The following is a 15,609-nucleotide window of genomic DNA, read 5'->3' as shown; positions in this document are numbered from 1 at the left end:
GATACGTAAAAGAGCTGCTCAAAGAGCGGTTTTTGTGTAGCATAGTTGAGGGAGTCACATATAATAGTATTAGTGACGTGAAGTTGAGTGTGGTGCTGCCACATTACTTTTGTTTTTCTCACATTTTTTATTTTTCTTGAATGGTGGTATAATATTATGCTCAAAATTGGGACTACGCTTTTGTGTTATGCTATCAGTTTTTAGGTGTTGTAGTTTCTTAAACAGTGTACTATTCTTGATCATTTCTTCTACTAAAATATTACTATGTATGTAGTTGTTTTAATTTATTTATGGTGTTACATAATTAGTGCTATAGTTTCTTGTTTTCATCAGAATACATCCATTTTCCTGATATGTTCTTTCTATCGTTTTTTACCTAAATCTTATGGCTCTTCTTAATGGCTTCGAAATCTTTTTTCAATTGTAACAACGCTAATTTATTTTCTTGTCGAGCTAAGATTATGTTTTCTTCAATAAAAATTGGTGCGTCATGAAATTTTCTACCATTTTTTAAAAAATCTTTCGTCATTTTCGAGAGTGCCTTCATTTCACTTGTGTTTTGTATCTTTCTTTTGCCTTTGACTATTACATTATGATATTTACTCTGATCGATCAGTGTTTCATTCCGGTTCTCATCTCTCTTAATTCTTAGTTGTTTGATTTCAAAGCATTTTATTTTCTTTTTTCAGCTTCTTTATATTCGGTGATACATTGCCCAGTTCACCCACCTATGTCGCTCTATGTTAGCGTAACTATTTGCGAGTCAAAGTTATTAGTCAGACCTCTAATATTGGACTTCAGTTTTTCTGGCATTTGATGAATAGCTTGCATAACATCGCCGAGAAAAAGTCTGGTTATGTTCCGATCGCAATAAAATTTTTTTATTAATTATAACTATTTTATTTTTAAGTAAATATTAATTATTATTACTAATTTTATTTTATTAGCTAAAAAAATTAATTTAATTTTATTAAATAATTATAACTAATAAAATGTTATTATTATTAACTTTACTCACCGCATTCAAAAGCATAATAATAGACCTTTTCGGTGGCTCGCAAGTATAGCAAGAAATACATACTGACCTATATTGGCTACGCGAGACATTAGTATCAATATTGCAATTTGTCAAATGTTTTAGTTTCACAAACAGCAAATTTCTAGCATATGTGCACATAATGCAAGCAAATTACATTTTATATAAAAATAAATAATTCATATAAAATGAATACAGAATTAAAAGGCATGGTAAAAATGTTGGAAATTTCAAATTAAAACACTAACATTTTTCTATTTTTTTCCAAATTCCAAATATATGAAATTTTTGTATTTTGTTTGAATTTTTGTTTACATATGATTTTTGATATATGTTTGCAATATTCGTTGGATTTTCCATTGAAGGTTTACAATAGTTCGCTTATTGCTTGGGTAATACTATTATTTACTGGCTGATATTATTTTTCCTGTCCTCTTTTCTATTAATAGTTCTCTATATGCTTTTTAGTATGTAGAAGCTCTCTTGATTAAGGTCTGGATTGTTTGTTATGGGTTTTTCCTTATCTATTATATTATTGTCACATTATCTATCACTGCCTTATGTTTGGTCTCTGGTAATGAAATTGTTTTCTTACTTGTTTTGATATTATTTCGCTACTCCTTTATTCGGGTGCGTAATGTCCATTTTATTCTTCCAAATATATTTGTTTGCAAGCTTTATTTTAGCAGTTTTCATGATATACTACATTGGATTCTTGTTATGGATCTAAACGTTATCTTGATCTTGTTAAAAAAATTCTTTAAGTTGTTTACTGAAGATTGTGTCATTATTTCCTTTAAAACTATATTTCCATTTAATTTTGGGATGTATAGATATATTTTCGGAAATATGGTATGGCGCCTGTTTGGTTTTATTTTTGTATCTGAGTTCGTGGGGTTTGATTTGTTATTATTTTATTGATAATGTTTTTATGATAATCGTTGTTGATGAGTCTGTGGTTGATTTCTTTTCAGTTATATAAATTAATTTTTCATCACATAGTTCGATATTATTTCGAATTTGGCTTCTTGCGGTACTAATTTTTTGGTGCTGTGATTGGTGAGACCAAAAATTTATCATTCTATCAAAAGAGATACGTTTTTGTATCATTAAAAACGTCTGTCGTGTTACCGACTATTCTCTTTATTTACGATTATAATTTTTAGTTTATTAGCTAGATAAAAATTACAATAACCACTATAATATGGATAAAATTACAACAACCAATATAATGTAGATGAAATTACAATATTAGATGAAACCCGATATCTTAACCGTATTGTAGAGATATTACCTCCTTAAGAGCTCAGACCGAACAACTGATTGTGCCGTGGCACGCGTGCTTATGTTGATTTTTCAAACGAAACTTTCAACAGCGATGCCAAAACATCACTGTTGTAAATTATAAATCGTTTTTAGAACCAATTTTCAATTTTATATTAATACTGTGCTTAGGTCGTTAATTGAACAGATAAAAATTAAAAATGTTTTTTTTAAATAAAAAATTGCACTTTGTGTTAAATATTTAATTGTATTTTAATTTTTATAAAAAATTATTCATATTACAGATATTTCGGTCTCCTTTTTTCTATTTTTGATTTCAATCGTTTTTTCTAAATTTATTTTTTTTTTTTTTTGCCTTGTTAAATTTAAATGTTAAAAATGTGAAACGGTCAACAATGTTTGTCTTTTTGGTTTTTTGTTTTGGATAAATGTTTATTTACATGTATTTAAATAATTTCTTTTATTTATTATTGTACACTAAAGATGGTTTACAAAAACACATTTTATTTAAATTTTGTGTTAAATTAACGACCTAAGCCCAGTAATAAAAAAAAACGAACTTAAAAGTTTTTCATTTAGATTCATAGGAGTCTTTAAAAACACAAATAATTCTAAAAAAGTGGGCTCGTCACTATTTTAATGAAAAATAGGTATTTTTATTTCCTAAAATTAAATTTAACAAAATATTTTTATAGCTTGCATATGAAGTAAATTTCAATAGGTGCTTTCGGGGCTTTGGCATCACTGTTGCAATCTCTTGAATATTATGTTTTCACAAATAGCAAATCTTGCATATGCAAGCAAATTTCATTTTGCGTAAAAATAAGTAATTAATATAAAATTGAATATTAAAATAAGTAATGAATTAAAAGCAATGTTAGGAATGCAGAAAATTGTGAAATTTCCCTTTACAACAAAATTAATAATAGTTTACAATATTTACAATATTTATTCAATATACAATATTTATTACTTATAAGTGAATAAATTGAGAGTGGTTTTCAATTATACTTTTTTCGTGTACTCATATAAATTTTTGTTTATATTTATGTACATATTTTTAAAATATCTACAATTTTGCACATTTTTTTCCACAGTTATCATATTTGTGAAACTTTGTAAGTTTGTTTGCATTTTTGTCAACAAACTTTTGACATATGATTGGAATATTCGTTGAAATTTCTAACGAAGGTTCACAATAGTTCGCTTATTGCGTTGGTAACACTTTTTTCTTTAGTGGCCAATCAGTTGCATGCTTCACGAATGTCATTTTCCGGTATTTTGGAATATTCCTGAACAATGGATTTATTCAGTGTATCCATACTGACATATATTTTAGTCCGCACATTACTCTTCAAAATGGCCCAGATGGAATTGTCCATCGGATTTGCATCTGGCGAATTCAAAACCAATTGTGGATTTTTTAACCATTCTTGGTTAACACGAGCTTTAATAGACGGTGCGGAGTTTTGTTGGAACGTCCATGATCTACAACTGAAATGTTTCTTTAAAACCCACGGCTTTAAAGAAACTTCCAAAACATTTTTCCGATAATAATTCGCATTGACTTTGCCACGAGGCTCGATGAAAATAATTGAAGATATAGCATTACTTGAGATGGAAAATTACAATTTTTCGTTGCTTTGACAAACGGAACATATATCAAGATATCAAGGGTACATAGCAAGACAGACTAATGAACAGAAAGGAAGACTGTTATAATATAATTGCAAGCCACCTGTTCTTGTTGCTCTAAAGACAAACCCACCTTCTTTTATTGCGATTTTGTTTTATTTTTTAATTTTTTGTCATTAAGTTTTTTTTTTGTTTACTGCTAAGTTTTTAAAAAAACATATCTAGGTAAAAAATTCACAATATATAAATGCCAACTTATACGGCATATTCACTGGCCGAAAATGGCTCATTTTGGTCAAAAATCGAAAATGAGAAGCGAATGGCTCATTCTTGCATATAAAATATCAAGCGCGAATGAGCCATTCCATCACATTCTGTATGAATGCGTCCCAACGATGTTCGCATGCGTTCCAATTATGTTCTAAATGCAAAGGAATACATTGAAAATACTCTAAATAAAAGCTCTTCATTGCATTTTGACAGTTTTAGAAAGCTGTTTTTGAGATATTTACAAAAAAAAGGTAAGCAAATGTTTGGTGGGGTTGCATTTTTTTCAAAACGATGCACCTCTTTTTAGAACTTCTACTTCCCAAAAAGTAATTAATCGAAGTTAAAAATATGTTTTAAGTTTATATTGTAAGGTTTGAAGGCATATTTAACTATACTTTTTTTTTTTTAATTATTTTATTATTTAAGGTATTAAAGGACAATAAATAAATAAAACAAAACAAGACATAAAGCAACTAGTTATTAAATAACTAACAAGCAATTTAAATTTAAACAGATTTAGGCGATTCTACGCAATAATAAATCAAATGTAGTACATTTCAATAATTTAAGTCCATATTTAACCTTCATGCAAAATTTTATTTCATTTTCATAAATTTAAAAAAATCTTGTGAATTTAAAAAAAATATTTTTTTTTTTCACTTTTATTTGAAGTATCCTTCAAGTTTCAATAAAAAGTAATTGAAATGAGTATGACATTGAATAGTATCAAATTATTGTGATAGATTATACTTCTGTTAATACTTTTGTTAATATTAATTTAGTAATTTCTTTTCTCATAAGTAGTTTTGATCAAATTTCTTTATATCTTTAATTGCAGTTATTTCGGAACATGCGTAACTCTTGGGCAGAAGTTGAAAGTTTGGAGCGTCAAAAACGTTTTCGTGAGGCACAGAACAATATCTGAAGAACTAACACGTGGAATAAATTAATTTAATACTAAGAAATATGTTGTGAATAAAATTATTACTGCAAAAACTTGATTTATGAAAATTTCGAAAAATTCATGTTGACATAATGTTCTTAAGTTTTCGAATGTATTTTGAAGGAATAATATTAATCCTTTTTATTGATTAGAAAAAAATGCCTTATGAAATTTTCTTTTTCTATAACATATAAACAATTAAAAATGTATAATGTAATACATTGTAATTAATGACCATAATGTATAAAATGTATAATGAAAACAAATAAGATAAAAAACTTTTGTAAAAGTTATAAAAATAAACATCAGAAACTTTATATTGTATATACACATAATAAAATTTTTTTTAAATATATATAATTAATTTTTTGCTTATTAAATAGAATGTATTATGTATTATTTTAATAAAATAACTAAAATAAAATTATATATAATAGTGTATTTCAAAAGTGAATTTATTTTTTTCGAGAACAAATAGTATGTTTGTAATTGCAATATTGATATTATGTACAGCACACTGTACAGAACTCTTAAGTATGGTTTTATTCCAAAAAAAGATGAAATCTGTTTTTACACCATTCTTGAGGCAACTTAGCAAAAGTTGTATATTCAGGCAGATGGTAATGAAAATAAAAATAAGTGACAAGAAGTGAAGTAATAATGAAAGCAAATATTGCAACTTCAATCAGTTGGAGCTTCGTTACAACTGGGCTCATATTGGCATATGCTTTTATATAGTTAAACAGGTAGACTAAAACTATAGTTTAGATTTATCTTAAAAAAACAGATTTCTGCTTCACTGTACGTATATAAATATACCTTGAACTAAACTAATGAAACGTATGTGGGCGATACCATTTAGGAATCTATACGTGGCCATGAAAATATGTTTTATCTGATTTAATAGATATTTCAAGACACGTAAACCTGATTTCATGTCCACCTGGTAGCTTATATAGGATGTTTTTTAAGCTGTATGAGAACCTAAAATGATAATACAAGACAGAAATATTGTTGGGATAAAATTTATTTTTTTATAATCTGGTAAATAATTCTACGGCATTTATTTTTTGAATATAATTTCTGGCATATGTCCACCGCGGCTACGAGTTACGTGGTTCATTCGATCACTCCAATTTTTGACTATTTTCTGCAATAAATGTGACTGTATAGCGTCAATGGTAGTATGAACATTGGCTTCCAATGATTCGAGTTGCTCGTTTGTTGGCATAAACCAATGACTTCACATAGACCCATATCCATGAAAAGTAATGGAGAGGCGTTAAATCGCACGGACGGAATCGAACAGAATCTCTTCTAGAAATAAAGTTGTTACCAAATTGATTTCGCAATAAAATAATTGTTAAGCGCAATGTATAGCATATTGCGCCGTATTATTGGAACCAAACGTCGTCGATGTTTAACTAATTAATTTTTGGAAACAAAAATTCAGTCCGTATGTGTCAACAATACTCGCGATTCGCCGGAACGACAGCTCCTTTTCCTCATTTCGAAAGAAATAAAGACCGATGATGTCGCCAGCGTCACAACCGCACCAAACAGTTAATTTAAATGGATGTAATGGTGATTCGTTAAAAGCTTAAGAATTATCTTCGCTCCGTATACCGAAATTTTGCTTATTGACGTAGCCATTATGTTAACCGTAAAATGGATGAAGCATGAATTTTGCGAATAGATTTATTTTTATAAAGTAACTTTTTACAATTTGGAAGCGTTAAACGGTTCATGATGAATTGTTGAACTTTACTGAACAGTGTGACGACTATAACAAATGACCACCTCGCCACAATAAAAAATTAAAATACTTTATTATTAAGTAAGTGTAAAATTAAATCAAGTTATTATTAAGTTAATGTAAACTATTATTAAAATTAAGTCAAGTTATTAAGTTAATGTAAACTGTTAATAAAAATTCAGTTAAAATAACCAGCGTAGCTCAGTCGGTAACGCTGATTCCTAGCAACGTAGCCCAGTCAATAACGTTGATCCCCAACCTAACAGCGTAACCCAGTTGGTAGCGCTGATTCCTAGCAACGTAGCCCAGTCGGTAACGGTGATTCCCAGTCTACCAACATAGTTCAGTCAGTAACGTTGGATACTCTTCCTAACACTAATTGAGTTTTCCTAATTCAGTAAGAATTTTTTACTTGAAAAATTATTATTTTGGTAATAGGCAATAAATATAGTGTAACAAAAAATATATAATAAATAAAAATTACACTTAAAATTAACCAATGGTTTAAAATTATTATACTACGAAAAGATTCAGGGTTACAGAAGAATATTCTTGTAACACCCCGGGAAGATCGTGAGCTATCCCAGAAATGTCAACATAGTTTAACATTCATAGTTGTCAAATCATAGTTAGCAATATCGGTAGTTCTCATGCAGCTAATGAAAAACCCTATGTAAACGAAATGATAGCTATGTATATACATATATAGTAGAAAAAATCTGTGTCTACCCACAAAATTTTTTCTTAAATTTCGCATAACTTAATTAATTTTTACTAAAATTAATTTCTGTTTTCTGATTTATTTTAACAAATAAAAAAACAACGATGAAGTTCAAACATAAAATATTAATTATTCTTTAAAAAAAATTAAACACAATTATATGCAAAAGTAACAATTTTTGAAGTAGAAAAAGTCGGCGTACGTGAACAGGCACAGCGAAAACTAGACGTCGAAAAGCTGCAATCACAACAGACAACTAGTCACTTCGCCACGACTCTTTTATTATCTGAAAAATGAATCTGAAGAAAGCGCAATGGAACTACATCTCCAATTCTACAGAGGTGATTGCTTGATTGACTATTACTGTTGACAAAGAACAGCTGGTACAACCAAGAGTGTCTTGATGCCACCACAGAAAAACACGCAGTATTTTAAGTTACCCTGCGGTCAGTTGCGATGCTCGGAGCTAAAGAACGATATCGCAAAAGAGAAGTAGAGTGAAACGAATTTTCAGGTGAAAAAAGAAAGAAATAGAAAGACGTGAGTTTAAAGAGCTTGAGAAGCTGGGCAACAGAATATGGCGAAAACTCTACCAAAAATTAAAAGCCTGACTAATTGTTATAAACTCGGAGTTAATTCCTGCGAAGATGAAAATAGTAGTCTGGTGATAGATGTCCAAAGCATGCATAACATTTAGAGGGATCACTTCTCGAACCTACTAAATGACGTTAGTAGTGATGTGATTGAAAGCGAAGATGATCCCGAATTCGCAATCATTGACGATTAAATAATCGTCCCGCCCTTCGATTATAATGAAATTAAAACAGCTATAATGCGGCTCAAAAACAACAAAGCTACAGACGCCGATGGTTTACCGACTGAGCTGTTTCAAGCTGGTGACGAAGAGCCATCAAAAGGCATGCTACAGCTAATTCGCAACATATGGTCAGATGAATGCATGTCCAACGATTGGAATTTAAGTGTGCTTTATCCTATTTTTGTAAAATAATATATTACAAATCATTTATTTTAATTAGATTTATTCCATTATTTTTGTTTTGTTGTCAAAGCGAATTTTTATTCTCATAGTGTTAATGACTTGATGTCTTAACCTTGAATGGTGGGTTAAAATATCAACATTTATCAAAAACAACAACAACAGTTGTATATCACACGAGCACACTGTGCTCCTCATATGAAACTGCAGATAGGCCATGCATATGGCATGTGCAAATTTTAATACAGAACATTATGAGAAATAAAAATTCGTTTGTGCAAGGTCAGTATTATAATTATTAAAATAATAATTATGTTTGTAAAGCAAGCTGGTATATGGACTTAGTTCAAAATTAAAAGAAAATAAGTTTATAAGCATATACCAGGTTGCTAAGGAAATTATTTGTTATTCGTAAATGCACACAATTTCCATGAGAACTGTGACCGTTCCCACGACTAAGCTACTTTAATGCAGCTTAAGGTATAGGGCATTATCGTGAGAATTGTATGTATCAACACCTTGCCAAATTTTTATAAAAACCTAAATTTTTAGTAATAAAACTCAATTCAATTCTAGGATTCATTGTGGTCTTAAGTCGTTTCAAGTGCTTATTAAGATTCAAGCAAATAGGTTCAAGTGCCTAGTTGCTAAAAACAATTCAAAAACAATTACTCTGAAGTTGGTTCAAGTGCCAAATTCAGCAATTGTAAATAGGAACTGGTTCAAGTGCCGGATTCCTAAGCAACACTGAATCGATTCAAGTGTCGAGTCAATTGCAATAACAAACGAGTTATTGAACATTTTTGGTGACCCCGACGTTATACATCACGTCCAACTTCAACATTCAATCAAACTAAAAGACGTGACACATCACGTCCAACATCAACATTCAAACTAGAAGACGTGACACATCACGTCCAACATCAACATTCAAATTAAAAGATGATCCATCACGTATTGACACTATCATCAATCAAATTCAATCAACAATCAAATACTGATGACCATGGAGGTGCTTACCAATCAACAGGTGGAGACGGGTATTGAAATCCAGGACATCGTAAAGAACTTCAAGAAGGATGGTAAGGCAAGAAAGACCAAAGCCTACTATGAAGAACGACTGAGGCATTTAAACTCAGTGGGAATCGTTGACAACAAAATACAGAATCTTGATCCTGTTCCAGTCGAACACGACTACATAAAAAAGGAATATTATCAGTTGATCCTGAATCTTTACAGTCGGCAATTTGAAATAGCCATTAAACAGTTTGATTAAGAAGAAATAGTCGAGATAATGACTGTTCCATCAACATCAAAGGTTGGGCACACAAATGTTCCAGCTATTGCAACAACACATTCCTCAAAAGAGTCGGCCACAACAACACGTCAACCGATGCAGTCACAATATAGCGCGAGTATAGCACGAATGATACACAAACAAGGTGCAATTTGTGTATCACTGCAGTGACTCATAGCAGGCATCAATCATCAAACAGGCATTCAGATGAAAGCATATTACGAAGTAAATATGGTAAGAATTTAGAAGCTATGGAATGAGATTGAAGCTATTAATTTTGAAACTTGGGAATACACCAACAATCCGACTACAGTGGGATATAAAATATATAAATATCTTGAAATAAAGGAATTGGTTCAATCAACCTTAATTTCGCTAGCTTCAATGAAGACAAATGATGAACAATCACAACAAGAAATCAATAAATCAAACAGAGCCGGCATATCGCTGCCCAAGGTAACCATACCGAAATTCGACGGCGATTATCTGAAATGGGGTCAATTCTATGATTTGTTCACTGAAATGATCCACAAGCAGCAGCTTCCTGACGCGCAGAAAATATGGTACCTCAAGGGGAGTTTATCATGAAAAGCAGAAGGTTTAGTCCGACACCTGTCAATAACCAACGAGAATTATCAAACGGCGTGGAATTTGCTACAAGAACGATATCATAACAAAAGGATAATTGTAGCAACAATCATCCAAAGAATTCTAAATCAACCAATCCTTCAGTGGCAGAAATAAGGACACTACATGATGTTACATTTGAAGGATTACTGGCCCTGAAAAATGTGGGACTCGAAACTGATGCATGGTCACCGCTACTGCTTCATAATTTGCTCCTCAAACTAGATAAGCAGGCTCGCATTTTGTATGAACAGTCGCGAACTTATCCAAGAGAGATTCAGTCGCTTACGGAGTTCATGATTTTCCTGGAATCAGGATTCCAGTCCTTAGAGGCGATTGGCCATAGGGAGAAGCCATGCCCAGCAAATATCCTTGCCACAACTATGGGAAAGGGAATCATGTCAAGCTACAAGGTTTGCAATAATGGATCACATCCACTGTACTATTGCAAAAAATTCTTGCAGTCAACATCACAATGTCGAAAATTGTAATTCAAATTAATTAATTCAGAACAATCAACAATCCAAACTTTCGTTGCCCATCGTATTAGTAAAATTCGGCAATTAATACTAAAGGAACAATGGAAACAGGTCAACACTAAACAAAATTTACCTGATTTATTATCCAGAGGAGTAGATCTAATTCACATTCAGAAGAGTACAATGTGATTCTACAGTCTAGTTTTCCTGCACAGAAATCAAGAATGTTGGTCCCAACCATTCCGGCAGGAGTTAATAACATTCAACCAACTACAAGTAGAAGTCAAAAGGAAGGTACATGTGCTTACAATTTCACACGATGATGAACTAATCAAAAATTCATGAAAATTCCTTTATGAAGTTGCAATGACTTCTTGGCTACGTGTTGAAATTCATTAAAAGGCTACGTAAGAGAGACAAACACAATGACACCAATTTGACATCAATAGAACTGAATGAGTCGCTATACCTTCTGATCAAAAAAGAACGCGAGGAATGCATTTTGAGACTATAGAGCCCATAAGGTAAAAATCGCCACACGAAAATTTTTCGACTTTAGACCCCAACCAAAAACTAATCGTATGATATGCGTTACACTTTGACAGAATGTATATAATAGTGTCAGCGTGAAAATAAAAAAAATTTACCGCAGGTATTCGTGCCAAACCACGTCTTAGGTTTTTTTTACTCAGTGGCATCTCTTCTTTTGTTTTTCTGGTTTCAACTAATTGCCAAAATAATGCGCTTGGCCATTCTCTATTATTTCTTGTTCCTTTTCCTAGCACCTCAGTAGCTGCTTCTACATTGGATAGTTTTGCGTTTTCCTATAGACAACATATATCTGTTGCATTGTTAAGTCCACACCTGCGTTAAAAAAAGGTCTTTGAGCTTGGACTCTGTCAGCTGGAAAATTGCCCATGATTTGTTTAAATATGTGTAGGCGTGCTCGAGTGCATTGTACACAGTGTTGTACAATGGATCGAGCTATAACCTTGCGTTTTATTGGCCAAAATCGCTTCATGCACTGAGCTAATAATGTTTGCGGCGCAGAGTGAAGTCTCTTCTCATGTAGATTTTTTATAATGAGCTTAGCTATTGTTGTAGGAAATCAATATAATAAACGCATCGCTCTCTTGATACGCTTCTATATATTATACAATTTCGCTTTAAATCAGTCGCGTTTAAGATCGCTGCATGTTCGGATGCCCAATCGGTGGTGTTTGTTCATTTTTTTATTTGTCATATACCTATAGTTGCTTGCATTGTTGAATAAATGCTTATTAATAAATGAATTAGTTTTGAACAAAAAACGTTGTGTAAATTATTTATTTTGAAGTCTGTTGAAACTTAGTTATCAATAATAACTTAATAAACCTTAAATTTTGTTGTTTGAATATAAAAAATTTTGTTATATTGTAGTACAAGAATTGGTGCTTTGGTGGTCTGCAGATTCGTGCTGTGCGACCAACAATCTCCAACATTTTTGGCGACCGTGACAGGACGGGCGGCATCGAGAGCTGTCTTAATTGTTTATTTGGTTGAAAAAGCGGCACTTTGAACAGTTCGCTATTCGGACTTTGTACCCAAGCACATGTGTATTTGAGTGAAATTCGTATTCAGCGGTTTTTAAACACACTCGACTCAATTGCGTGCATATCATCAAACTCTTTTGGAAATTAATTATACTTATTGTTTTACTTGCAAAAATGACTCGTCGAAGAAATGACTCAGTAACTGAGCAACTCTCTTCACTAAAACAAGAGCGAACATCAGTGGAACGAAACATGCTAAGCATAAAGGCGAAGGTAGAGAAGGAATTAGCGTTTGTGGATGTTAACATTTTAGAATGTCGACTGCAAATTTTGGAATCGTATTTTACAGAAGTTTGTCAAAGACAAAGTAAAATTGAACGAGCATGTCCGGATGATGATAGGCGTAGCAAATTAGAGGACATATATGTCAGCATAAAATGACTTATTGTGTCCACAATCAACAATCATAAAATAAAGCCGATACATGAATCAAGTGTATTGAATTCGTCGATTTTAAACAACTCCTCACATCATAGTCGTTTACCAGCATTGAAATTGCCAAGATTTGATGGTAAATACAGCGAATATAAACGTTTTTTCTCTGCATTTACAAATTTAATTCACAACGACCTGTCGATAACAACAATTGATAAATTTAATTATCTTTTAAGTTGTCTTTTGGGTGCGGCGTTGAGCGTAGTACAACCATTTCAAATAACCGAGGAAAATTATACAAAGGCTCTAACGCAATTACAATTGAGATATGACAAAAAGGTCTTAATTTTTATGGAACATATTAATTCCCTTTTTTTTTATTAAAGATATGACGAAGGGCGACTCAATCACACTCAGGCATATTGTAGATACAGTGTCTGCTTTATTCGGTTCACTTCTATCGTTGGGTTCGGAAGCAGACATGAACGCCATAATTATTCATTTAGTATTGTCTAAAGTGGATAACGAAACTAAAATTTTTTATGATTCTCAGCAAGATTTTGAGTCATTGCCATCTTGGGAAAGTTGCTACGCACTTTTGAGTCGAAGATGTCAATTTCTGGAAAGCAATTCGAAAAGATGCAATAATGATAAAGTAAATGATACCAAAAATAATTCTTTTAACAGAAAATTGACCACATTTGTTAACACCAAAATCAATTGTATGAAGTGTAATGGAGGAGACCACAGCCTAGGATCATGTCCATCGTTTGTGAAACTGACTTTTAACGCTTAAATTGTCTACGCAAAGGGCACGTCGTTAAAAATTGTCAATCCACAGCTCGCTGTCGAATATGCAATGGTATGCATCATACGTGTTTGCATAAATTCAAACCCATCGAGCAAAATGTGAGACCAAATTTGTCAGACAGTCCACCTGGACAACTAAATTTTCCGCAATCTCCATCAATTTCTCTAGTATCGCGTACTAAACAACGATCATTGATTCCCACAGCTGTAGTACTTATTAAGGATAAGTACGGTTTATACCAACCTATACGAGCATTACTGGACTCTTGTTCAGAGATAAGTTTTATCACTGAAAAGATGGCAAAGCAACTTCAATTACCATTTGAGCGAATAAACCAGGAAGTGTCAGGCATTGGTGATGTTAGAACACAAATTCGCCATTCAATAACTGCAACTATAAAATCTCGAATATCAAAATTTGAATGGTCATCGCAATTCGCTGTCACTAAACGTATCTCATTGAACCATCCAGAGCAGTTGATAGACACAACATCGTGGAATTTTCCTGAAGGCCTTGTTTTAGCTGATCCATTATTTTTTAAACCACAACACATTGACTTATTAATAAGTACGCAGGGATTTTTTGAATTAATATTAGATGGGAAAATTGCGTTAGGCACCAGCCTTCCAAGTTTATTAAATACCGAATTAGGGTGGATCATCGGAGGACAATATAAAAATACGCCTACTGTCCGGGCACTCACTTGTAACTACATTCAGTCGTCTAATATAGATTCAATGTTACAAAAATTTTGGAAAATTGAAGAATTAGAAAGCGATCAAAAAATTAATTACTCTAAGGAGGAGTTGGATTGTGAGAAACATTTTGTAGAAAATACCACAATTATAAGCAATGGTCAAATACAAGTTCGATTACCATTTAAAGAGTCTCCAGAAGTCTTAGGTGAATCATTTGAAATGGCGAAACGAAGATTCCTTTCACTTGAGCGTCGATTAGAGCGTCAGCAGACTCTCAAAGAGGATTATGTTAAGTTCATGCAAGAATATTTGATGTTAGGTCATATGAGTCGTGTCGACAACTTTGACAATATCACACCACACTATATAATACCTCATCATTGCATATTGCGGCCTCAAAGTACCACAACAAAATTGCGCGTCGTGTTTGATGCATCTGCACGCACATCATCGGGTCGATCACTTAATGAAATCTTAATGGTGGGACCTACAATTCAGCAGGATCTTATTTTGATATTATTGACATTTCGTTTACATCGCTATGCACTGACTGCGGATATATCAAAAATGTATCGACAGTTTGTAATTGATCCAAGAGATCGTAATTTTCAATTAGTTATTTGGAGAAATACTGTTAATGAACCTCTGCAACTTTTTCAGCTCAACACAGTAACTTACGGAATGTCAGCAGCACCATTTCTGGCCATCAGAAGCCTGACTTACCTTGCAAATGCGTATCAAAAGGAGATGCCAATTGGAGCTTCAGTTTTGAGCAATGACTTGTATGTTGATGACTTGCTAACGGGAGCAGACACAGTTGAAGAGCTTTGCATCAAAGTATCACAAGTGACTAAGATAGCAGCAAATGCAGGATTACAATTGGCAAAATGGAGCTCCAACCACAAAAATTGGTTAAACTCAAGTGACGAATACCAAATTCTTTTAAACGAAGATGATATTACCAAAACTCTCGGTTTGGCGTGGAGGCCATCAGATGACGTTTTTTGCTTTCAATATAAGCAACAAGTCTCAAAGGCTGCGACCAAACGTACTATTTTATCAGTTGTTGCTCGAATTTTTGATCTTTT

The 15,609-nt window shown here is 32.4% G+C and overlaps 2 protein-coding genes across 6 annotated transcripts in view; both read left to right on the top strand.

Annotated features, from left to right (window-relative positions):
* LOC119672921 (probable serine/threonine-protein kinase yakA) overlaps positions 1–5,342 on the top strand; it is a 72,040-nt gene extending 66,698 nt beyond the window's left edge. For all 5 annotated transcript variants that reach the window (XM_038084091.1, XM_038084090.1, XM_038084089.1 and 2 more), the window contains one exon: positions 5,064–5,342. In XM_038084091.1, the coding sequence (XP_037940019.1) occupies positions 5,064–5,150 (87 nt within the window). In that variant the 3' untranslated portion in view covers positions 5,151–5,342. The remainder of the gene's footprint in view (positions 1–5,063) is intronic.
* A 7,409-nt stretch (positions 5,343–12,751) lies between these two features.
* LOC119688482 overlaps positions 12,752–15,609 on the top strand; it is a 4,767-nt gene continuing 1,909 nt past the window's right edge. Inside the window, exons 1-4 of the mRNA XM_038103160.1 lie at positions 12,752–12,980; positions 13,399–13,743; positions 13,824–14,518; positions 14,624–15,609. The exon at positions 14,624–15,609 is cut by the window's right edge and continues 193 nt beyond it. Of these exons, the coding sequence (XP_037959088.1) occupies positions 12,752–12,980; positions 13,399–13,743; positions 13,824–14,518; positions 14,624–15,609 (2,255 nt within the window). The remainder of the gene's footprint in view (positions 12,981–13,398; positions 13,744–13,823; positions 14,519–14,623) is intronic.

Source organism: Teleopsis dalmanni, chromosome 1, assembly GCF_002237135.1.
Source record: "Teleopsis dalmanni isolate 2A chromosome 1, ASM223713v2, whole genome shotgun sequence".
NCBI lineage: Eukaryota > Metazoa > Arthropoda > Insecta > Diptera > Diopsidae > Teleopsis > Teleopsis dalmanni.
The sequence above is the reverse complement of the archived record's forward strand: the minus strand, read 5'-3'. Positions and strand labels throughout refer to the sequence as shown.